Below are 25,640 nucleotides of genomic sequence, written 5' to 3'. Positions count from 1 at the left end.
AACTTGAGTGGTTGTTGTCTCCTTTTCAGGTATGGACTTTTTCATGAATCCAAAGCCTTCTTTGTATGCCTCACCGCTTTCACCAGGTCCTCCTCCACATTATCCACCCCTGAGTCTTCTTGATTGGAAAAGTCAATGATCTTCAATCCTAGCTTTACAATAGAATTGTCATTTCCTAGTTTACTGCCAGTCATGTCTGCTGGGTGAAAAGTGTCCAGTGATAAGCAAAACTTATTTGCTTTTGTAGTTTCTCCTTCTGGCAATACAGTGCATGTGAAGCATGGGTTTGCTCTTGCATCCACATCATTCTTAGCGCCTACCACAATCCCCATATCTCCATATGATGTATCACCTTGAGACAGAAACAAATGGAGGACTCCTTTGAAGTTTGCACTAGCATCATAGCTATTCACAAACCATTTTACTCCTTCTTTGTTACTCAATTCAAAGGTTTTATCCACCTTAATTCTAGGAGTGACACTTTTAGCTTGACTTGTTGTTTCGAGAGCATCCAGAGTAAAGATTGGTGCACCATGTAGTTGCAAGGTAGCAGGTGCTCTGCTAGCTTCCATTCCTGTGAAGCACAAAAAAAGTTTCAAAACCTTAGAAAAAATGAATTTAAATGCTACATATCAAATCAAGACCTATCAAACTTAAGAAACTTAATGCATGCTACAATTATTGATGCTTCACTTAGTTTTCTTGAATAGCGGGGGCCTCACTTGCATTTACTTAATCCATACAGAAGCTCTGGAGCCTAGATCCAAGTTGTGCACTCATATGCTAGGGGTACGCTAGCATAGAGAGGCAAGGCTCAAACTCAAGTTTGAGCCTTAAGGCGAAGTTCCATGTATGGGAGGCTTGAACTTAAGTTGGAGTCTAGATCCAAGTTGTGCACTCATATGCTAGGGGTACACTAGTATATTAGAGCCTTAAGGCCAAGTTCCATATATAGGGAAAACCCGAAATTAAGCTAGAGCCTAGATCCAAGTTGTGCACTTATATGAAAAGGGTACACCAGCATATAGAGACAAGGCTCAAGCTCAAGTTCGAGCCTTAAGGCCAAGTTTTACATAGGAGAGGCTCAAACTTAAGCTGGAGCCTAGATCCACGTTGTGCACTCATATGCTAGGGATACGCTAGCATAGATAGGCAAGGCTCGAACTCAAGTTGGAGCCTTAAGGCCAAGTTCCATTGAAAGTTAAGTATCGAGAATGAGCCTTAACACATAAGTTCCATATAGGGGAGGTTCGATCTTAAGGTGGGGTCTATATCCAAGTTGTGCACTCAGATGCTAGGGGTGCACTAGCATGGAGAGCAAAGGCTCAAACTCAAGTTCAAGCCTTGAGGCTGGAGTACACTAGCATGGAGAACAAAGGCTCAATCTAAAGTTCGAGCCTTAAGGCCGGTGTACACTAGCATCGAGAGCCAAGGCTCCAGCCCAAGTTCGAGCCTTAAGGCCGGTGTACACTAGCATCAAGAGCCAAGGCTCCAACTCAAGTTCGAGCCTTAAGGCCGGTGTACACTAGCATGGAGAATAAAGGCTCAATCTGAAGGTCGAGCCTTAACACCGGAGTAAAGGCTCAAACTTAAGCTCGAGCCTTAAGGGGCTGGGGTACACTAGCATGGAGAGCAAAGGCTCAATCTGAAGTTCGAGCCTTAAGGGGCCGGGGTGCACTAGCATGGAGAGCAAAGGCTCAAACTCAAGTTTGAGCCTTAAGGGGACAGGGTGCACTAGCATGGAGAGCAAAGGCTCAAACTCAAGTTCGAGCCTTAAGGCCAAGGTGCACTAGCATGGAGAGCAAAGGCTCAAACTCAAGTTCAAGCCTTAAGGCTGGTGCACTAACATGGAGAACAAAGACTCAATCTAGGTCAAGCATTAACACATAAGTTCTATGTAGGGGAGGCTCGAACTTAAGGTGGAGTCTATATCCAAGTTGTGCACTCAGATATGTGACACATATACCATGTTTATATAGGGAACCCTTGTCATTTAGATTATATAATGTGCACAAAGATCAGTTTTACAAGTTCTCGACATATGTGAAGATATAAAAGAGAGCAGCAAGAAGTGCAAACAATCTACGACGAGCAACGATTGACAAATGGCACACAGCGCGCAATCAAGTAAGCATTTATATTGATATAGACAATCAATTAAAGAAGGACTTACTTGTTGCGTAAAGTATTCAATTAGATGAGGGAACACACGAAACGCAGATGGGCGCACGAAAGTCTCCGATGTCGCATAGACGTGACGGATGCTTGAAGTATCCGATGACGTGTGGGCATGATGGTTTTGTAGGAAACAAAGGTCGAAACCAACGCAGACGTGTCGATTGCGGGAGGAAAAGAAATTGTTTTGAAATGCAAGGCTGAGTGAGCACTTCAGAGACAAGAAACAGAGATGATTATTGCATACGATGGCGTGCGCAATGGCAATTACGAGCACTGCACGCTCACCACATAGAATCACGTTCGCTCAACACACAAAATCGATCTAGGGTTCGCAGGTCCTTTTGTCTGGTTCAAACGCGAGGTCGGCCGGACATTCTTTTCTTGTGTGAGGTCGGTGGGGGGAAGGCGGAAGGCAAAAATTTTGGATTTCAAATTTGGGGGGAAGGGGAGAAATTTGGAAATTCAAATTTGGGGGGAGGGGGGAAAATTTTAAAATTCAAATTTGGGCTACCAGGGGGAAATTTTGAAATGGGCCGTCAGGGGGGCGGGGGCATGTGGGAGAGGCGGAGGAGGGGGGGTGTGCACCGAAGAAGGCCGCCGGGGCGGGGGCATGTGCACCGAAGAAGGCCACGGGGTCCGGGTGGGAGAGGCGGAGGAGGGGGTCGCCGGATGGGAGAGGGGGCCGGGGCTGGGGCCAGGTGGGTGTGCACCAAGGCGGAGGAGGTTGGGGGTGGGGGCATGAGGAGGGAGTCGGGGCCGGGTGGGTGTGCGCCGAGGAGGAGGAGTGAGTAGGCCACCCGGGCCGGGTGGGAGAGGCGGAGGAGGGGGTCGCCGGACGGGAGAGGGGGCTGGGGCCAGGTGGGTGTTCACCGAGGCGGAGGGGGCCGGGGGCAGGGGTGTGAGGAGGGGGTCACCGAACGGGAGAGGGGGCCGCCGGGGCCGGGTGGGTGTGCACCGAGGAGGAGTGGGTCGCCGGACGGGAGAGGAGCAGGTCGAGCAGCATTGCCCGAGGAGTGCGGCAGAAAGTCGAGTTTCGGTTTCGGTTTCGGTTTCTTCCCCAAACCCAAACCCAAACCCAAGTTCAAGCCTAGGCGGCCCAGGTGCCAGGTCTTTTGATTATAGTTACTTTCACTTTTGTTTATATACCCATCTTCACCCACACCCCACTTGTTCTATGGGATTATCCTTGCTTCCCTCTCTATTCCTACTTACTTGTGTAATAGAGAAGGCTCAAACTCAAGTTTGAGCCTTGAGCTTGAGCTTGAGCTTGAGATTTCTTCTTTTCTTCCCTCTTTCCCCATACACCCAAATATACTTATAAACTATACGATTAAAAATTCAACTAAAATCTATATAATGCACAATGGCTCAAACTTGAGTTTGAGCCTCACGAAGGAGAAGAGTCTCAAATCCAATGTCCATTTTCTCATTTCCATGTCACATTCTCTTCACTAGCATATTGTTTCTCTCTATTGCTTTCTCTTTGCCTTTGCTGCTGTTGTAACTCGCCTTTGCCTTTTGTAGCTATGAAACATTGATGGCTAATTGACACCATACCTTGACTCAATATCCCAATGAAACGGTGTGGCCAGATGCAGAGGGTGATGAAGCTACCTCTTGGGAAACTAGCATATACATGAGGTGAGGATTATCACTTCAATTGGGACCTCTTAATAGCAAACTAGCATATGAAGACCAACTGTGAGGCTCAAAATTTGGTTGGAGCCTCCAAGCAAACTAGCATCTGTGGGTGAGGTTCAAACTTTACTTTCAGCTTCCTAGAAGCGAACTAGCGTCCGCGGGGTGAGGATCAAACTTTTGTTGGAGGAGCCTACCCTCCTAGTTAACATATGCAAACTAATATATGATACAAGTGAGGATGATAACTTTAACTGGAGCCTCCTAGCAAACTTACATATGATGGTGAGGCTCATGGAACCTCTTACTAACAAGCTAGCATATGCAGGCAAGGCTCAAGCTTTAGATGGAGCCTAGCCTCCTAGCAAACTAGCATTGATAGGTGAGATTCAAACTTTGGTTGGAGGTTGAACTCATGTTGAGATTGAATTACATTTATAGTTTTGTGTACTACTGCAAAAATATCGCTTCAATCTTTCTTATTGAGATTTTGATTTTCTCAGGGATTGCAAGGTCTAAAACAAGGTGCTTCAGTGTTTCTCATTGATGGTTCTGCAAAGAAGGCACGCGGGGTTATTCATTCTATTGATGCATCTCAAACATGTGGTTTTCAATTCATTGGTGAGACATGTGCAGCAATACATGTTCAACAAAGCTTTGATGACACATTTCTCATTCCATTTGCCACAATGGATGCAAGAACAATGTCTCAAGCAGTTGGAAGCATCATCAAATGACCATTGGTCAATCTTGTTATGGACAGAGACATTACTAATACCAAAGAGGATAATTTTGCGGAACTTCTTGTTGATCAAGAAGATCACTTTATAGATAGGGAGAGCTGGAAAGAGAAAAGTGTCATCCTCTGGGATGACAACAGATCTACAAAACTTGGCAATGGAGTAGTATTACTGGTCCACCCATACGAGGCTATAAGTTGTAGAGAACTAGGGGAGAGTAGCTTAGGTGTCATTATAGAAGGATCTTTGCATCCAAGTTCAACTTGTGTTTCAGGTCTGAATTTGGTTAGTTGGCCGATCAGGCAACTCACATTTGAGAATGGTGAACCATTAGTGAAGGACACAGAATCTTCTTCTATTGATGAGGGTATTCAAGATCACTTCATGCAAAAAAGTATTGACAGCCTAAACAATTCAAGTGATGCAAAAGAGGATGATGATGTAGAGGGCAATGATGGCGATAGTTCTGATGACAGACACCATGATGCCATGATCACTGACTATGATATCATTGAAGGGACAAATAAGAAAATGAGCTATGTCCATAGGGTAAGGGTAATTAAAAATTACGATGAAAAATTACGATAAAACCCATGGAGCTAGCAAAAAATGTGATGTTGCAAACATTCACAACATCGCAACCATTGATTGTTACGAGAAGCGATGTTGTCAATTTGGAGATAGATCCAAAATCATGCAAGCTAGGGTACACTTTTGGGGACAGAGCTATAGTACATGATACACATTTGTACTAGATTGCATGGGCATGGCCTATAGACAAGGTCAAGATGACGAGTGCTTTGAGTTCACATTTGTTGATGGAAAGAAGGTTTGTAGTAAAGCATGGCATTGGTACTAGATTGCATGGGCATGGCCTATAGACAAGGTCAAGATGACGAGTGCTAGTCATGGCAACAGTGGGATAATACAGAAGGGCATGACACATGTTGAGATGGCAAAATCAATCATACAGGGCTTCATAGATAATAATGCCGATCAAATGCCACATAGGTCAAGGACAACTATGCAAGCATGGAGCCCGCGAGACTCAACGTGTTCTACCAGCAATGTACAAACAGGTGGACATATTGCATGAAGTGAATGACACACTTGTCTCATTCAAGTACCGGTCACTATCACAACCATCATTCTCAAGATTGTGGAACACAGAGTTCAAGACAGTTAGTTTATCAAAAACCAGCACCACTTCTCAAAATGCGACATTTGTACGTGTCTACTATGGCCCTGTATCAGCATATGGAAGACTGAAGGAGAGAAACACATATTGCAAGCAGAGCATTGAGGATGCAGATGCAGAGACAGAAACAAATGTGGATACAGAGGGAAATTGTTCTTCACATATGCAGTCAGTCTTTTATACTAACACACATGTGCAGGAGGATAGGGGCAATGTAAATGCCTCAAGTTTAATGCCATCGAATTCAAGGACATTTTTCAAGAGATTGCCAAGGACGTTGTTGTTGCAACTTCACAATTGTGGTTCTGCAAATAAGAACCGTTATGTATTTGCCTATCTATCCCTATTGGTTGCACGAGAAGTGTTTGACATGGTGCAGCTTGGTTTTCTTATGGTTGGTCATACTCATGAAGATATTGATGCATTGTTTAGTCGCTTCTCTGAGAAGTTGAGGAAACAAACCATTTTCACATTTCCACATTTGATGAAGATCTTTAATGAGTGTGTTAGCATGCATCCAGCACCCTTTCTCCTACAAAAGGTGGCAGACTTCAAAGGCTTTATCAAGGGATGCTTACATGATGGAGCCGATAGCTTGATTGGACATTCAAAGCCATTGCAATTCAGGTTTTATATGAGTGATGGAATACCTTTCATGCAATACAAAGTACACCCCAAAAATGTTGATTGGTTTACCAGAAAGCGGTATAGAGTTATGGAAGAGAAATGACCAGGGAGGACCCAAGCTTCCTGAAGGTTTTTCAAAAGTATTGCCACCCTTTGAGTATGTTAAGGAAAATGAGAAGGTTGTGGAGGGCTTAAAAAAACATGTCAATTGGTGGAAAGAGCACTTGCAAGAGAAAGGAGACCAAAGTGATTATGCTAAGTAGATCAATCCGGTCCTTGCCTATTGGGAGAATCTTATGCTAAACATGCAAACCCCTAGTGCAAGGAAAGACATTGTATTTCATGACTTTTGGCCAAGGAGTGTATGCGAAAAAGCTGAGCCTCTTAACCTTCAAGTGGAGGATAATGTAGATGAAGGGTTTCATGTGACTATTATTGTGGTCCAATATGCAACAGACCTGCTGATGGTGTGCTGACATAAACAAGGTCAACGTCTCCTACCAAAACCTTCGCTCTATCAAAATGGTAGTGGACCTCTATATGCTTCGTGCGAGCATGAAAAACTAGGTTCCTGGCCAACTGTATACTGCTATTGTTTTCACAGAAAATGACAACTTGTCTATCCCCACCACTGATAGACTCAAATCTGCAAGTAGCTTTCTCAACCAAGCTACCTCACATGCTGCCATAGTAGCACCTCTGTACTCGGCCTCTGTAGTACTGGATAGAGCAACCATAGGCTACTTCTTACTGCTTCAAGTTACAACAACACTCCCCAAAGAAAACATGAAGCCACTAGTAGATCTTCTATCTGAGATACTACCAGCCCAATTAGCATCTGTGTATCCATGTACACATATCTCTATCCCAGTTTCATAAAATACTCCACAATGCAATGTAGACCTCACATACCTTAGTATGCGTCTCAATGCATCCAATGCGGCTTCCGAGGAACCTGCATAAACTGACTCACCAACCCAACACCATAGCTCAAATATCGCCTGGTGATCATCATGTAGATCAAGCTTCCTACTATGCGCCTATACATAGTAGGATCCTCCCCAAAATCTCTTCTGAATCTGCACTCAACTTGCCATTGTGATCCAATGGCACTGAGATAGGCTTACAACCTATCATACCATACAACATATCCAAGCCATACTGTCTCTGCAGTAATCCAATACCATGTGGTGACCTAATCACCTCAATGCCCAAGAAATATCTGAGCTCCCCCAGATCCTTCATCTCAATTCTGTCTAAGAAAGATCTTTACATCAAAGATCTCTGCATCATGGTCCCCCGTAATGATCAGGTCATCTACATAGATGACAACAAGCACAACCTCTCTATCACTGTGTCTCACATATAGCAAGAAATCTGCAGTGGCTACATGAAAGCCAATAGTGACAAGATATTCAAAAATCTTGTCAGACCATGCTCTTGGTGCTTGTTTTATGCCATACAAGGCTTTCTTCAACCTGCAAACATGCTCGGAGTGACACATCCTCATAACTAGGTGGCTGCAACATATATACCTCTTCCTGCAAATCCCCATTCAAGAATGCATTCTTTGCATCCATCTGATGTAAAGACCATTGCTTTGACACAACCACTGCTATCACAACTCTCACTATTGCCATCTTGGCAACTGGGCTAAAGTTTCCTCATAATCAATGCCATATGTCTGTGCATATCCTTTGGCTACCAATCAAGCCTTGTACCTGCTAATGCTTCCATCACTGTTATGTTTTACTTTGTACACCCACTTGCATCCAATGGCTTTCTTGCCTTCAGGCAATTGCACTAAATCCCAAGTCTCATTTCCATATAGTGCATCCATCTCCTCATCCATAGCTTTCTTGCCTTCAGGCAATTGCACTAAATCCCAAGTCTCATTTCCATATAGTGCATCCATCTCCTCATCCATAACTTTCTCCCAACACACATTTCCAACAGACTCATCATTGTATGTGGGCTCTAGAATCTGCACAACTTTTGCCATGTATGCATAGTGATGTGCCACATAACCATCATAGGTAAACCTTTTCATAGGATTCTTCACTCTCCCAGATCTTCGTAGCTTTGCATTCATAGCTTCCATAGCCTTATTTACACCAGGTGTTCTCATAGCTGGTATCCTAAGATCCGCATCAAGGCTCATCTCTGAGCCACTAGACTCTCCATCAACATGAGAATGCCCTGCAAAAATGTCAGGCATACTAAGGGGCTCAACCATTTTCTCTTTGCCTTTATGTGATTTACTAATCACATTTGCAGGACTGATATTATGACGTAGCCTGCCACTCCATGGTCTATCAACTAAACCACTAGATGAGGACTCTCCTAGTCCACTCAAAGACTGTGATTGCTGACTTGCATTCCGTACAATCACATTTTCACTCACATCAGCCCTAACAACTTCTTTTTTAGCAGCATACCAACTGCTCATCTCATCAAAAACAACATCCCTGCTTACCCTCAACTCACGTGTAGTAGGGTTATAACACCTGTATCCCTTTTGCTCAAGGGAATACCCAATAAACACACATTTTTTAGCTTTTGGATCCAACTTAGTTCTCAGTTCATCTAGCACATGCACATACGCAATGCATCCAAAGAAGATGAGACAAATCAGGTTTTCATGTATGGCTGCAGTTGGAGTCCTGTTCATGATGTAAACTGCTATAGAAACAGCCTCAGCCCAATAGCTATGCGGCATGTTCTTCTCTCCCATCAATGCTCGTGCAATCTCAGCAATGTGCCTGTTTTTTCACTCACCATCAGCAACTCCATTTTGCTATGGAGTGTATCTGCATGTAAACTATCTCTGAATACCATTCTTCTGCAAAAATTCAAAGAACTCATTGGAGAAGTACTCTCCCCCTCCATTTGACCTTAGACACTTTACATGTTTTCGTGTTTTCTTTTCAACCATAACTCTAAAATTCTCAAAATGAGTGAACACCTGACTCTTCTCCTTCATGAAGTATACCCACACTTTCCTTGTGTGGTCATAAATGTCACATAATACCTGCAGCCTCCCATAGACATGGTCTTTGTAGGACCCCATATATCTGAATGCACAACATCTAGTGCATTTTTGCTTACATTTCTGTCACGTGGAAATACATGCTTTGTTTGCTTTCCAAATTGGCATGCTTCACATATTTTTTGCATACCTTCAACTTTTAACTTTGGCAGCCCTATCACAATTCCTTTAGTCTGCATAGACTTCATTCTCTGCACATTCACATGTCCAATTCTTTTATGCCAAATGTCTATGTCTGCAACAATTCCTGAACCATTTGCAAACATTGCAGCACTCACTTCAGACATGTTTACATTCAATGTAAACATTCTGCCCACTCTGTTGCCTTTTGTAACCAACCTAAACTTGTCTTTAAAGTCCATTAGGGTTAAACCGAACCTACAAACCCTGATCAATCATCTGGCCAACCTAAACCAAATTCTTTGTTATGTTCGGAACATGAAGTACATCTGCAAGGTACTTCACTTTGCCGTCCTGCATAGACAATGGCACATCTCCAACATGGGCAATTAGATGAGCAGTGTCATCCCCTGTTTCCACAAAACCTGGTCTTTCAAGGTTTTTCATCTCCTTGAACCACTCCCCATGACTTGTCATGTGGTTCAAAGCACCTGAATCAACGTACCATACATCATCTTTATGTGCTGCTTCAACATTTTCAGACATGGCATTAACGACATGCTGCATAACAAACAACCTTTCATTATCCTCATTGTTTCTGCTCGAGGATGTATAGTTGTTTTGCTGCAATTTCCCATTTTGCATGTCAGGCTGCTTCTTATAACAATCTGCCTGCACATGTCCATGCTTACCACAATAAAAGCATCCACGTGTATCATTATACTGCCTTTGCCATCTTCCACGACCTCTTTAACTCCCCCTGCCTCTGATTTGGCCTCTTCCACCTGCATGTTTTTGTTGTTGTTGTGAATTCTAGGACTGTTGTTATTGCTGCTGCTGGCCATAATTTTGATTACCTATTCGGCCACCTCCTTGGTCGCGTCCACGGCCTCCTCTACCTCGTCCTCTTCCTGAACTTGTGTAGAAGGCCTGTTTCTCTGAACTGTTTTTGTTTTGTGAAGACTGTTGGTCTTCACGTAAGCTCTTCTCTTCTATAATCAACATAGACACCAAATCTGTGAAATTGGGAATGTTCTCGCGAGTCTGAATAGACGTCTTGAACGTCTTGTATTGTGGCTCGAGACCACGTAGACAGACTTCCACCTTATCATCATCATCTACTGAAACACCAATAGATGCAAGGGATTCCACAATACCCTTGATCTTCAATACATAGTCATTCACAGACATACTCTTTTTCTCCACAGTATGAAGTTCATTCTTCAACTGTATCTTTCGTGCCTTGGTATTCGTTTCATAGAGTTTTACCAAGGTGTCCCATACCTCCTTGGGGGACTTGGCATCCTGTATGTGCCCAATCATGGTGTCCTGTATACTGATAGAGAGCCAGTACATAACTTTTCTGGCTCCTTGGTTCCAATCCTTGAACTCTTTCACATCTGCAGTAGTCGGATTAATCTCTGGTATCTCTGGTGCCTCTTCATGCTCACCTTCTATGTAGTCCCAATAACCCTTTCCCATCAGGAAATTTGTCAACCTGAACCTCCAAGCATGGAAGTTGTTCTTATCAAGCTTCTCAGTAACAATCTGGTTTATGCCATCATTTGACATCTTGCTAGACACACAAATTTACCAGAAACAGCACTCTGGTTTGTCGTGCACAAACTGCTGTATTTTTTATAACGGTACTATACTACACTCAAATGTCATAAACCAGTGGACCTCAATGTGCATACATACACCCAATGGCAACTGTTTGACCTCCTTGTAGCACACACAATGTCTACACAACCAATCTGTCTTCTTGCAATTCTTAAAACATAGTTCTACATAGAATCGACTTACCTATAGTGCTCGAAATCGCCTGCTTTCCAAAAAATGGAGGTCCTAACGCGCTCGAAACGCGTTTTCAACCCGAAAATTTTCTGTCTGATAGGACAATATATTTACCCTATAGCTTTACTCCCGCAAACACGAAAGCTCTGCAATTAGAGATCGTTTGTCAGTGCCCCCCATAGAGCTCCTGATGACAAGTGTGTAGTTGCCAACACAAATAGGGAAGAGTAGATGAAGCTCTTACCCTCGTACTGCTTCCTATGCTTCACAAATAGGGAAGAGTAGATGAAGCTCTTACCCTCGTACCGCTTCCTATGCTTCACAGCTCAGCCCTTACCATGAACCAGGCTCTGATACCATGAAAAGATGCAGGGGAGAAGAGAGCTTGAGCTCTTGCAAGCACACACACACTCACAAAACTCTAAAAGAGAACACACAAGGTGAGAGGCTGAAAATCTTCTTCTTCTTCACACAACACTTAACACACCATATACAAAGATAAGAGTACACACAATATGAAAAGTTACTCAACCAAATACATACTAGGGTTCTCTATAGTGTGAACCCAACTAAATGAGTTGGCACTATAACTATGCCAGTCTCTAGAATGGCTGTCACACAGCCTGTCATCTCACTGGCTGCATATCACCCATGATCTCCCCAACCATGCCAGTGGTGTAAGTGTGGAGCCTATCTTCTAGGCGGGTCATCAGTGTCCACCGCCTCACTAGATGAGCTTGATATCAAAACAGTGTCGTAGTCCATGCCAATCAAGTGCAATATTGCTTTTGCTCGACTACGGTCTACGGTCTACTGGCATCTCATTATCTTCTGGCAATATTTGATGTTTCAAAAAGCTATTACAAAAAATAGGCAGACTGAGAAAATGCATATAAAGGTACACTAATTGCATATGATATCATCACTTACGTAAAAAGTTTTGATACACTCGTATTAGACCATCCAAAAATCGATTGCAAGTTTAATATGGATAGGCAAACGCGTAAAACAGACGCATGTGCTCCACGATATAGTGGAAGACAAGCAAGGTTGCATAGCTCTTTCTCTTCTTGGGAAGCGTATTCCACACATCATGTGTCTTTTGCTACCCCTTCGTGCTCCAAACCTCGATTTTCTATTCCATCGTGTAAGGCATTTATCATGCCATCCATGTCATGCACTTGTATTTGCTCCGAATCCGCCTCAAGTTCCTTGGGTTGTTGGATCACCTCGTTTGTGGCTACTCTTGTTGATCTCCATCGTTCAGGCCAGATATCCACTGGTTCATCATTGTTGAAGCGCGCATTGCCACTAATTAAATGTTCCAATCGCTCCACCAAAAATATTCCCTATTTTTTTGTATGATCATTGTAAATTCGTCGACGTCGAGCCACTTGGTATTTGTAGCACAGCAGCAACAACGAGTACATGGGCAAAGTGTCTTCTCCTCTTAATCAACAAAACTTGAGGGTGTGGCGTCATCCATGGTTTCCATATTGATTTTCAATGGGAATGAATGCTTATTTTTGGAGGAATGAATGCTTGTTTTTGGAGGGGAATCCTCCCTTAAGTATTTGTGGAGGGTGGTAGTTGGTGATAGATAATTTGAAATGTCGGGAGCACGCAAGATCTAGATACATTTTGAATTTGAATAAAAAGTAGCGCTCGTCGAAAAGGTTATTGAAATATCCATCGAAAAGAGCGTGGGAAATTTATTTTTTCGACGCTTATTTCCACGCTCTTTTCCACTGACTTTTCAATGCTTTTTTCCACACCCTGATTTTGATGCTTTTTTCCACGGTTATTTCAATGCATATATGGACAGCGCAAGTTTTTACAGTAAAACAGAACCTCTCTTTTTTTTTTTGCATTTTTGTTTGAACGCGTGCGTTTTTCTTCCTCATCATGCCTCCTTTGCCCTCACTCCCCTCTCCTCTTGGTTACATGTACATGTGTTGTAAAATGTCTGTGTGTGTAATTAGGGGTAATTTTCTTCTTTTTTTGCTTTCTTCTTTGTTTTTTGCAGGTTCTTTCTCTCTCCCAAGCTGTTCTCCACCTCCTTACCTTCCAAGCAGGTTCGCCTCCTTCTTTCCCCTCCCTCCCCTCTCCTCTTGGTTTTGAGATGTGTGTGTATCAGGGTTGAGGGATAATGAATGTTTTTGTTTTTTTTTTCTTCTTTGTTTTGTAGGTTCTTTCTCTCTCCCAAGCTCTTCTCCACCTCCTTAACTTCAAAGTAGGTTCGCCTCCACCTCCTTACCTTCCAAGCAGGTTCGCCTCCTTCTCCTTACCTTCCAAGCAGGTTCGCCTCCTTCTTTGGCCTCCCTCCCCTCTCCTCTTGGTTGTGAGATGTGTGTGTGTGTGTTGAGGAATAACGAATGTTTTTATTTTTTTTTGTTCTTTGTCTTGCAGGTTCCCTCTCTCTCCCAAGCTCTTCTCCACCTCCTTACCACTCAAGCAAGTTTGCCTCCTTCTTTTCCCTCCCTCCCCTCTCCTCTTGGTTGCATGTGCATGTGTTGTGTGTTGTGAGATGTGTGCTCTTATTCATGTGTATGCTCTTATTAAAGTGCCGATAGTGGGCTTTGTTATGTGTGTGTAGAAACATTTCTCACACTCTAGATGAGACACCGGCTTACTCTCCATCCTTCTCTCCATATGCCATGTCGCCTGCTGACGAGTTTATGGGTTTTTTAGCACAAGACACGCCCGAGAAAAGAGCGATGGCACAACAATATTTTGGGAGAGGTGCGGGCACTTTGGCTGCCCATCGGGCACCACCACCGCTAACCCTAGTTCACCTGTATAGAAACCCCACAAAGAGCTGCCAGAACCCCTCCCTCAGGTCGCTCATCCACTCATAGAGGACAACTCTGGAGTAGTAGAGGTAGAGGTGGTTGTTGTGTCCAAGTGGGGGCACGGATGGGTCTATGCCCCCACATGAGCATCCTTCCCCATCTAGTGCCAAAAGCACTCCACGCTCGCGATCATTGTGATGTTTTGACACAGCCCACCTGGGAAAAAATATTACACAATTGTCAATGGCAATGTGGTTTTGGATAATGTCGGGCAAGAGATGAAGAGCCGCATCCGCGAGCTTTGCCACATTGTCTTTGCAAATGACTTTATGACTTTATGACCAAAGTTGGATAAAGATAAGAAAGATAGAGTCATTAATCAAATCAAAGATGAGTACAAGCCAGTCTCGTCTCGGTAGTGACGTCGTCTCCATAAGGTGGATAAAGGACCACATGGTGGACATCATAAAACATTAGCGGGGAGATGTGACTAGGAGAGTGAAGGCAGGGGGTGAGAAGCCTTGGTACATGAGCACCGAGGATTGGAATGAGGCAAGAAATCCCCAACACTACAAGCAACAAGAGGATGATGCGACGAAAGCTTGAATGTAGAGCGTAGGAAGCTCTCACCTTGGAAGTGGCGGTTGGGATGCATTCCATGTCTACTTTATAGGTATCAACGCTTATCTTGTTGTTTTGGTACTTTTAGAATCAAGTGGTTGGTCGGTCGACGAAATGGGAGAAGAGGAGGACATTGCTCGCCACCCATAACACGTACTTTATTTTGGAGAAGCTTGAGCGAGAAGGCACCAACCTTAATTGGGGGTGCATTACAAATATGGTAAGTGCGGCAAGCCTTAACCTTATGATTTGCATACTTGCTTTGCCATGTCATGTTAGATCGTTGTTTTGTATACAAAAAAAAGCATCTTGTATGATTTTTGCAAGGATCAATGCTTGACCCTGAGTGAGGGCTGCGCATAGAGTGGCCTTGCCCATGTCTTTCCTCTTGTACTACATACATATTTTGGTCAGCTCACATATTTGTTTGAGCTTGTATAGCTTGTATGCAACTACTTTATGTAATTTTTATCATCGAGTATAGCTTGTATGCAATTTTATGCAACTACTTTATAAAATTTTGGCTTATCTCGTTAGAGCTTGATATGTAAATTTCACATCTTGCAATATACTTTGGCCATTGTTTGCACTTGTGTACAATGTAATGTCGAAAACGTTATGGCACTCCAACTTTTCCAACAAATTCGCTTCGTTCTTCACATTAGAGTACAGTTGCCTTTGGTACTTGATAAGTTTGGCATAATGGTGCATCTAGCTAGAAGATTGCAGCCGGATGCCCCATTATGTCAAAAAAAATTTAAAACCTACACGCGTCGAAACATTCCTACATCTGTCTCGCGCAAAAACCATCGAAAGTTTCCTGCATCCGTCAAAATAACCATTGAAAGTTTCTTGCATTCCCATCGAAATAGGAGTCGAAATGTCAGTCCAAAATAGCATCGAAAAGTCCATGGAAACAAGAGTGGAAAACATGTTTATTTCGATGCTTTTTTTGACGCTTGTATCCATTTTGACGCATATTTCGACGTTTTGGGGATTTAAAGTTTTCTAAAGCTTAGTTTTGGGGATTTTAAGCTTAGTTGCGTCAAAAAAAGCATAGATAATGGCTCCACCTCTTGTAGTGAGATACCCCCACCAGAGAAACCTGGCTGTAGAGTATCTCAAAAACCTTGGAGAAAAGAATAGACACGGAAGTCTTGGTTCCACTACCCTACACCCGTAAGAGCCCAAACACAGACAAGGGTGATCCAGCTTAGAAAATTGCATAGGTCTCTCCTCCTTCCTATCTTCTCAAATCCAAATCCCTATTGGCACCTTACTCTAAGGGAGCCCAAGCTCATAGAAAGATTTGAAGGATGGCTCCACCTCTTGCAGTGAGATACCCCCACCAGAGAAACCTGGCTGTAGAGTATCTCAAAAACCTTGGAGAAAAGAATAGACACGGAAGTCTTGATTCCACTACCCTACACCCGTAAGAGCCCAAACACAGACAAGGGTGATCCAGCTTAGAAAATTGCATAGGTCTCTCCTCCTTCCTATCTTCTCAAATCCAAATCCCTATTGGCACCTTACTCTAAGGGAGCCCAAGCTCATAGAAAGATTTGAAGGATTAGATGAAAGGACGCCTAGGAGGAGGAATGCAAGAGCCCGTAGAACTAGAAAACTTTGATGAGACAGATGAGAATGGATTCATAGAGCCCCATGGAATCACTACCACCACCACATTTTTTTTTCGCATGGGGTTTGTTTCACACCGTGAAACGCTCTGGGAGGTTACTCATAAATATGTAAGTGTAGCACGTGGGTTCAATAGAAGGGGTTTAAAAAATCCCTCTTTTCTAAAATTTTTACATACAGAAGGGTACCATTTAAAGGGGGCATTTACAGATTGAATAGAAAAAGGGTGTGTTTTATTAATGAAAAAGTTACAAAAAGGGGGTTTTAAATTAGACCTTGAACGTACATAATAATATAGAGAGTTTACATATAGTGAACCCCCCCGAGGTGAAACGTTAACCCGTGAAACGTCGATTTTGTGCCGCAGGGGCTATTTCACACCGTGAAATGCTAGGGTTTTACAAATGTTTTTATTCTTTATTTTAGTCTGGAGGGAAATTCAAATTTTCTTGTTTGTGAGGAATATTTTTTGAATTTTAAATTGGGGAGATATGGGCATTTTCCCAAAAAGGCAAGTGGGAAGAAAAAAGTCAACACTTTTATGACACTCCCTTACACCCTTCATAAATGACCCCCAAAATGGACAATTTGACAACTCATTAGCATCTTTTCATTCAATGCTTATTAACCTTAATGATTTATGGAAAAATGTGCTTAAGAATTAATCAAAGATTAATCCTTCCACTAATATTTCTCTTTTGGACTAATCAAGGGCTCTAATTAACCACTAATCATTAATTAATTCACACCATTGAGCACATCATTGGATAGAACACAAAATTGCTAAGTTATGTGCATCAACTAATGTGTAAATTAATCTATAATTAGAGATTAATTAAACTCTTCATTTTAGTCTCTTCTCTTTATGCAAAATTAAGCAAAATTCCTCCAATTGATGCAATTAGATGTTTTGATGCATCTACATGCCCCCCAAAAAACCCAAAAACACTAATTTTAACCTCATACATGGTCAACTTTAACCCCAAATAACACATTCTCTAATCATTTTACCTCTTGAACTGGATTAATAACCCTTAATGGTAAAAACCAATCAATTAAGGAAGAATAGTTATTTTTAAGAGTTTTTTTTAATGGTTTTAAGAAATATTTTAAATGATTAAGTTACTCCTAATTCTTTCTAACACTCTAATGTATACAAATCAAACAAAAAACACACAAATCAAACAAAAATTAATGATTCTAGTTCTATGTTTTACTCTGAAGAGATCTAAAAATCACTAAATATTACATTCTATTACATTTTGTTGATACAATGGAAGAAAGAAAAGCCTAATACACTCTATGTGCAAGCCCTAAGAACATAAAAAACTAAATTAACAAACAACAAAAATAATGATTTAAGCTAAAAATTAAGCAAAAAAAAGCATTCTTTTCAAAACAAAAAACAGAGCTATTCTTCACCAAATCACACACAAATCTCCATCAAAATCACATCTTTTTCATGGGAAACCACTAATCAAGACAATGGGCAATGATTAATGTGTAGATTAGAGAAGAAATATGAAAAAAGCCAAGGGATGATTCCTCGGCAATAGGGCCAAAAATGTTATGGCTCATCCAAACCCCCTTGAAACACATCCAACTAGAGATTACTTGGTGAACTGTAACTTTCGTGAGGATCTTTCCAATGGTTGAGCTGATAACCCTTAAGGTCTCTAAGCTCTTCAACTCCTTAAGAAGCAATTCCACCACGCCTCACGCGAGCGTTGCCACACACCTTCGCGTTGCACTATGTGTACTCATCCCTCCTCTCACCTCACTTCACTCACACACACTTACTAGCATGTATTAGAGAGAGATTAGCAAGAGAAAGAATCTTTTGCACAATGGGAGAGTCTTTTGTATTATGAGAGATTTTCACTTATATACATTGCCATAAGTGTTCACACTTACTTAAACTATGGCTAGCCAAGCACTTACTTAAACTATGGCTGGCCAAGCACTTTAGGCTCATAAGAGGCCTAATGCTATTATAATGACTACTATCATAATATATCCATAAACTACATCACTTAGGATGTCATCCTAACTCGCTACCACATGCTTTTGAAGCGACAATCGCCATAAGTATTCCGTCGGACCATTACGGGCCCCGTCCAAGTTGTAGATTTGGACACCATTGCTTCATATCTTGAATGTATGACCTCTTGGTATATCTACCTTGACTCCTTGATGTAAGATAATGGCGGTAGCTCTTGTTAACACTAGGAATGAGTTAACAGGGATGAACTCAATGCACCACTACCCATAACCTTTGATGGCCTTCAAGTCATCGCTATCCTAGACTTGGAGTGAGCATTGCTACTAAACAAAGCTGGGAGAAATGGGGAGCACTTGCCATGGATGACATGGCTTTACTTGTGAAACTTGTAGGTGGAGCCACCGCAAAGCCCATAAGGGATTTAAAGATCAAGATCCTCCAGACCAACTTCTGATACACCTTCAAGGTGATGAACTTCAGCCATCCAGCAGCCTGTTTCGTATGAGTGCATCCTAGGATGTCCCTGCATGAGAGAGACCAAAATGATCCATGATTGGAAAACGGATCTATCTATATCTAGAAGAAAGACCAATTGATAAAGGTTAAACTATGCACATGGAAAGTCCATCCTATGAGTGGCCAACCCTTTGCAGAGGCTTCAGTAATAACAACAATAACTTGATCCACCGCAGTCCACTTATGCCAAACATGCCATAAGCTAATCGACAAGGAGAGGGATAGAATGGAATTTGCACCCCTTCTTAGACCCAGAAGACTCTGATAATTGGATTCATATCCTGGCTACCTTGGACATACTTTCAAGACGCATAGGCACCCAATTTTCTACAGCTACTAATGGGCAAGAAATCACGTCCCTCTACATGCTAAGCACAACGTGTATGCCCGAAGTCACAAGTCATGAGCCTAGGAATAATAATAGGGAGGAACCATCACTGGGAAACCATCTGCACAGAACTTGTAAACCTAATGTTTTTTCCCAAAAAAGAGACATATGTCTTCCCTATTGACTTGGAAACACATTGGTTGAAATATGTAGGGGTTGTTGACGTGCATGCATAGTTCAGCCAAGTTTGGCAAAAGGAGCTCGCCAATGTCTCCATTCCAATCAATACAGTCACCTCTGAACTAAGGGAATCTGTTGATTTTCAACTTGAACCACAAAAGCATTTTCCCTTTGTGTGCGAATGTTGAGATATCGAGCTCGTCTAGTGAGGCGGTGGACACTGATGACCCGCCTGGGGGCCACACTTACACCACTGGCATGGTTGGTGAGATCTTGAGTGATATGCGGCCAGTGGGATGACAGGCTGTGTGACAGCCATTCTAGAGACTGGCATAGTTATAGCGCCAGCTCATTTAGTCGGGTTCACACTATAGAGAACCCTTGTATGTATTTGGTTGAGTACCTTTCATATTGTGTGTGTACTCTTATCTTGTATATGGTGTGTTGAGTGTTGAGTGAAGAAGAAGAATATTATCAGCCTCTCACCTTGTGTGTTCTCTATTAGGGTTTTGTGAGTGTGTGTGTGCTTGCAAGAGCTCAAGCTCTCTTTCCCCCTGCATCTTTTCATGGTGTCAGAGCCTGGTTCGTGCTAAGGGCTGAGCTGCAAGCAAAAGAACCATAGGAAGCGGTACGAGGGTAAGAGCTTCAACTACTCTTCCCTATTTGTGTTGGTGACTACACCCTTGTCGGGAGCTCTACGGGAGGCACCGGCAAACGATCTCTGATTGAGGAGCTTTCTTCGCAAGAGTAAAGCTATAGGGCCGAAAACGCGTTTCGGGCGCGTTTGGACCTCCGTTTTTCAGAAAGCAGGCAATTTCGAGCACTACAGGTAAGTCATTGATTCTCTGCAGAACTCTGTTTTAAGAACTGCAGGAAGACAGATTGACTGTGCAGACACTGTGGGTGCTGCAAAGAGGTCAATAGTTGCCATTGGGTGTATGTATGCACATTGAAGTCACTGGTTGTGACATTTGAGAGTTCTACAGTACCGCTATAGAAAATATAGCAGTTTGTGCAAGACAAACCAGAGCGCTGTTTCTGGTAAAATTGTGTGTTTACCAAGATGTCAAATGATGGGATAACTCAGATTGTGGCTGAAAAGCTTGATAAGAATAACTTCCATGCTTGGAGGTTCAGGTTGAGGAATTTCCTGATGGGAAAGGGCTATTGGGACTACATAGAAGGTGAGCATGAAGAGGCACCAAAGATACCGGACATAAATCCGATTGCTACAAACAATAGATGTGAAAGAGTTTAAAGACTGGAACCAAGGAGCCAGGAAAGTTATGTATTGACTTTCCATTAGTATACATGACACCATGATTGGGCACATTCAGGATGCCAAGTCTCCCAAAGGAGGCGTGGGACACCTTGGTAAAGCTCTATGAAACAAATACCAAGGCACGTAAGATACAGTTGAAGAATGAACTTCATACTGTGGAGAAAAAGAGCATTTCTGTGAATGACTATACGCTGAAGATAAAGGGTATTGTGGAATCCCTTGCATCTATTGGTGTGTCAGTAGATGATGATGACAAGGTGGAAGTCTGTCTCTACGTGGTCTCGGGCCACAATATAAGGCCTTCAAGATGTCTATTCAGACTCGGGAAAACATTCCCAACTTTACAGATTTGGTGTTTATGCTGATTATAGAAGAGAAGAGCTTGGGTGAAGATCAACAGTCTTCACAAACCAAAAACAGTTCAGAGCAACAGGCCACCTTAAAACTTTTAATAAAAAAACAGCTTCAATTGAACTCACTTGCTATACTTATATATTTTTAGGTGAACCCCCTAAGCCCCAATGGTGAACCATCGATGGGTGTTGATGATGATGACCTGCTAGATGCCGCCTTGTTCCAGTTATGTTTAATCCTTGAAAATGAAGAGAGGAAATTGCACACTTCCTTGCCAATTTCCTACCCATCGACCCACTTCTCAAAAAAAACCGAGTGAGGGGCCTCATTAAAAAGGTTTCCCCTTATCAGTTGATTGCAGGGAATCTCTACAAGTAAGGGAAACTCTACAGGTAAGGGAAACTCTACAGGTAAGGGAAAGATAGAATCATAAGATGTTATGTCTGCAAAGATGAATATTCTTCCTTCTTGAGCATGCCCACTCTGGAATCGCAGATGGACTCTTCGCAGACATTACTACTCGCAAATTACTACTTGCAAATTCCTCCTGGCAGGACTATGGGTCCACCTTAATTAGAGACGCTAACATAATACATCAAATGACGTGATGAATGCCAATGAGTGGCAATCCCATGATTTAAGGATAGAATTCCCCTAAACATGGTCATGTCCTTACAACCATTTGAGAAGTGGGGCATTGATTTCATAGGACCTACTAGGCACACTCAAGCGCGATAAATCATAGCGGCGGCCATGGACTATTATACTAAACTCGCTTTGGGTGCCCTCTTGAGCTGGTGAGTGAAAATGGCACACACTTCATCAATGAAGTGATAGAACTCTTGTTACAATAATTCCTAGTCACCTCGCAAATCCTCCTCCTACTATCCCTAAGCCAATGGCCAAAAGCCGAAAGCATAAATAAAATCCTTTGTTCCATCGTGAGACCAAAAGAGTTGAGGCTAGCCAAAATGATTGGGAAAAAAAGTTGTCAGCTACACTTTGGGCGTATCTCACAGCATACAGGACAGCCACAAATGCAACACCCTTTAGTTTAACCTGTGGTACTGAACCAATCATATCGATGGAGTTCCTAGTACCCAGCTTAAGAGTTGCGGTATAGGAGAAACTCGTGGGCAATCTCCTGAGTTGCCACCTTCTCAAACTTGGAAGGCTATGAAACACACCTTCTAGCTGTGTACAATATGATTGTGGAAAAGCTAAGGCGTAAACAACGGTTTGCTGACCAACTCAAAGACAAGGAATTGAGTGATGGCGATATGGTCCTCTTCTACAACACGAAAAAACCACAAAAGAAAAACTTAAATTCAGAGGCTTAGGACCTTTCCTAGTCGTTGAAATAACCCCACAAGGTGCAGTGTGCATAGAAACACTCGATGGCGTCAAGATGGCGGGATATTTGAACAGTGGAAAACTAAAACGCTACTATGGCCCACTCATTGAAACCACATTAAGGGCCATTCATGCAAAAAAGCAGAAAAAAGAAATATCATGAGCAAATGAAAGAAACGACACAATGCAAAGCAAAAGAGTGGCAGGAAAAACTTAGAGACAAAAACATCCTAGTAAACATGGCCCAAGTAGTGGACCTCGAAGAAGAGGACTGGGGAATGAAACCACGCAATTGTGGTTAGGAATAACCACCTCGACAAGTTTCACACAAAAATTAGCTCTTCTTGATACAAGAGCTAATAAGAATCTGATGTCCTATGACACATGGCACTCCCTCGAGAAGCCACCATTAGTGAACACCCCAGCCATGGTCTCACTATTGTTGCTTCATAATCGGTCTAATGTTAGTCATAATTATAACTCTATTTCACATTGGCATAACCCCATGGAGGGAAAGTTTTATGTGATTCCTACAGGAATAATGAGTGAAGAGATCCTTCTAGGGTGTGGATGGATGCGACACAATCAATGTCAAATTTATTGGGATGCGAGGATGGCAGCCCTGCAACTTAACTCAAGCCAAGTTATAGTCCTAATGACCAATGAAGAACCTATGTCACACCCAATCACCCACTGCACGTCGACCACTCCCTTCAACTAACCATCACTCTACTCTCCGACCAATATAAAACCAGCAAGTTACAGTCCTAATGACCAATCAAGAACCTATGTCACACCCAATCACCCACCGCAAGTCCACCACTCCCTTCCACTAACCGACATCACTCTACTCTTCGACCAATATAAAACCATGCCACCCAAAAATAGGCCTCTCCTCATAAAGAGCGAGAAAGGGAGAAAGGGAAAGGAAAGAGAGGGGAAGGGAAAGAAAAGCTCACATAGAATAACAACACTTAATAAAATTATAAAATTTGATTTTCATTGTATTCCTCTTTATAAAATCTCATCTTCGTCTTCGAAATATATTTTTCTATAACCATTATTGTATAGTGATTTTTTACATATTGCTTATTTTACTATGTAGTAATTTTTTATTATTGATTGTGGCCGGACAGGTTGGCTTACAACCAGAAGTGAAGAGGCCAGCGGCAGTGGGACGGGCGGCATCTCGGGCACCTCAGCGATGCCTTCCTTAGTCCAGCTCAGCATACGTCCATGGTGGCTCCTGCTCGCCGAAGCCCGGCGCAATGTTGTCCTCCTACATACAAAGATGATGGAGGAGAATTTAGGACCTTCGACACTTAAGCAGCGGCCCCATGGACCTTGATCTCTAATTATTATTATTGCGACAAAGCCTTTTTAATGACGGTGCAGTTACCAGCTACCTTGGGTGGAGCAGCCTGTCCGCTTTCACAGTACACGCCGGTCAAATCTTTGAGCAGCTCGTCTAGCAGCTTCCAATTGCAAGCGGGGTTACCCGTGGTTGAATAATTAGAAACGTTGATGTTTGTTGCGCTTGAACTGGCATCAGGATCCATATCGGCGGTGACCAGTGATATGGTGGGGTTGAGGGTGCTTAGCACTGGGGCTATGAATGGGACGTCGTCATGCCCAGAAGACAAGCGTTGGATAGAGAGGCGAGGAATAGATTTCAAAATAGGGTTTGGACGGTGAAGAGGGGGATGCAGGGCGGTCTCATTTCTTGTCATGATCACCGTGGCCTTGTTGATGTTGGATTGCATAAAGCTGGAAGAGGGTGTGACCATGTTGGAGATGGAGGAGGAGGAGGAGGGCTTCCGCTTAGAGGTAGCTGCCGGAGATGGCTTACTTCCATTTTTAGGTATGGTAACTGTGGCTTGCAGTTTAAGCTTCTTATTCACCGAGCTGTTGTTGTTGGATTCAGGAGAAGCCGTGTGCTGCTGATCACTAACAGCAGAGCTAGTCTCTTGGGAGCAGCTACTGCTGGTCGAGTTGATACCGACTCTGATGCCAGTGAGAAGAAACCTCCTGTGCTTAGCAGAGAGGGCGTTGGCCGAGTGGATGGCGACATCACACTCTCTGCAGAGGAGAGCACGGTCTTCAATGCAGAAGAAGGAGGAGGATATCTCCTGAGGCAAAAGCAGCGCAACAAAAATTAGAAGGTATTATATGCGATGCGATGATACAGTTCTCCACTTCGTGTACACGTGCGCACAGTACACACTCACATGTATGCTTTCATGTGTACGCCTGTGTGGGAGGGGGAAAATTCGCAGAGCACAAACCTGACAAATGTCGCAAAGGGCATGCTCGACCGAGGTCTCGGAAAGGAGAGGCAGGCGCTGGTGTTTGCTGGCAAGCTTGTTGGCGGCGTGGACGACGGCGTCGCATGGCGAACAGAGAGCGGCCTCATCAGCACAGCACACTGCTGTGGCGACGGCCTTCTCACAAACATCACACAGCAGCTTCATGATTATGTATAGATCTCATGGGCTGCCGACGTCGAACGCGAAAGAGAGCTCTGACAAAGGGCGTAGTAGCGGCGGGGAGGAGGACACGTCACGCCATCTTCTCACATTCCTCACCATTCATTGGAGGAGCAGCAGCATGCCCTTATACCACACACATACCCACGTGTCACGCCTCGTGACAGCGTGCTCACCGTCATCATGTGACACCAGCTTTTCAAACTGACATATTAACTTGAAAGCACGTAGACAAGATGCCCTGTCATAATCAAAGTTTCAAAGCATTCGTATTGGCTAATGGTTCACATCAAGAAATGCCTTCCTAACTGTGGTCCAATCTGGTCTGGAGTTAAAGTAGCCCCTTTAGGCACTACTTAAATGAGAAAATGACATTAGACTAACTTAGGAAGGCACCCAACCATTTCCTTTGCTCCATTCCAATTTGCAGCTGAGTGCTCACATAACCCGGTTAGTAGTAGGTCGGCAAGGCAACAACTCATGAATTCAAATGTACTACATCATTGGATGACATTTCGTAAAAATGAACGTGTAGCACATCCCCGGTAAGTACAATTTCACTTGAAAATGGAACTAAGATCATTATTTAAATGAAATTAGAATTTACGCTTTGGAGAATTGAAGGTTTAGCTTGTGTTTTCTATATTGAGAGAGAAACATAATAATTATAGACAAACATAAAACGTTTAACTGTTGAGCATGCTGCATACCATGCATAAATGTCGTACATGCACATCAATT

At 42.9% G+C, this 25,640-nt stretch overlaps 1 protein-coding gene across 1 annotated transcript; it reads right to left on the bottom strand.

Annotated features, from left to right (window-relative positions):
- Positions 1–23,442: 23,442 nt before the first annotated feature.
- Positions 23,443–24,981, bottom strand: LOC147630849 (uncharacterized). The gene is made up of 3 exons (XM_086809935.1): positions 24,699–24,981; positions 23,820–24,542; positions 23,443–23,692 (listed from the first exon to the last, which is right to left on the bottom strand). The coding sequence occupies exons 1-3, from the start codon at positions 24,882–24,884 to the stop codon at positions 23,627–23,629; spliced, it is 975 nt and encodes a 324-aa protein (XP_086666061.1). The 5' UTR covers positions 24,885–24,981; the 3' UTR covers positions 23,443–23,626.
- Between the last annotated feature and the right edge of the window lie 659 nt (positions 24,982–25,640).

This window comes from Cibotium barometz, chromosome 15 (genome assembly GCF_041138505.1).
Source record: "Cibotium barometz isolate CiBa-2024 chromosome 15, ASM4113850v1, whole genome shotgun sequence".
In the NCBI taxonomy this organism is placed as follows: Eukaryota; Viridiplantae; Streptophyta; class Polypodiopsida; order Cyatheales; family Cibotiaceae; genus Cibotium; species Cibotium barometz.
The sequence above is the reverse complement of the archived record's forward strand: the minus strand, read 5'-3'. Positions and strand labels throughout refer to the sequence as shown.

Coding starts and splice junctions, on each gene's coding strand:
- LOC147630849 (XM_086809935.1), bottom strand. CDS start 24,884: ATGAAGCTGCTGTGTGATGTTTGTGAGAAGGCCGTCGCCACAGCAGTG. Junction 24,543..24,698: donor CCCTTTGCGACATTTGTCAG/GTTTGTGCTCTG, acceptor CTTTTGCCTCAG/GAGATATCCTCCTCCTTCTT. Junction 23,693..23,819: donor GACAGGCTGCTCCACCCAAG/GTAGCTGGTAAC, acceptor CTTTGTATGTAG/GAGGACAACATTGCGCCGGG.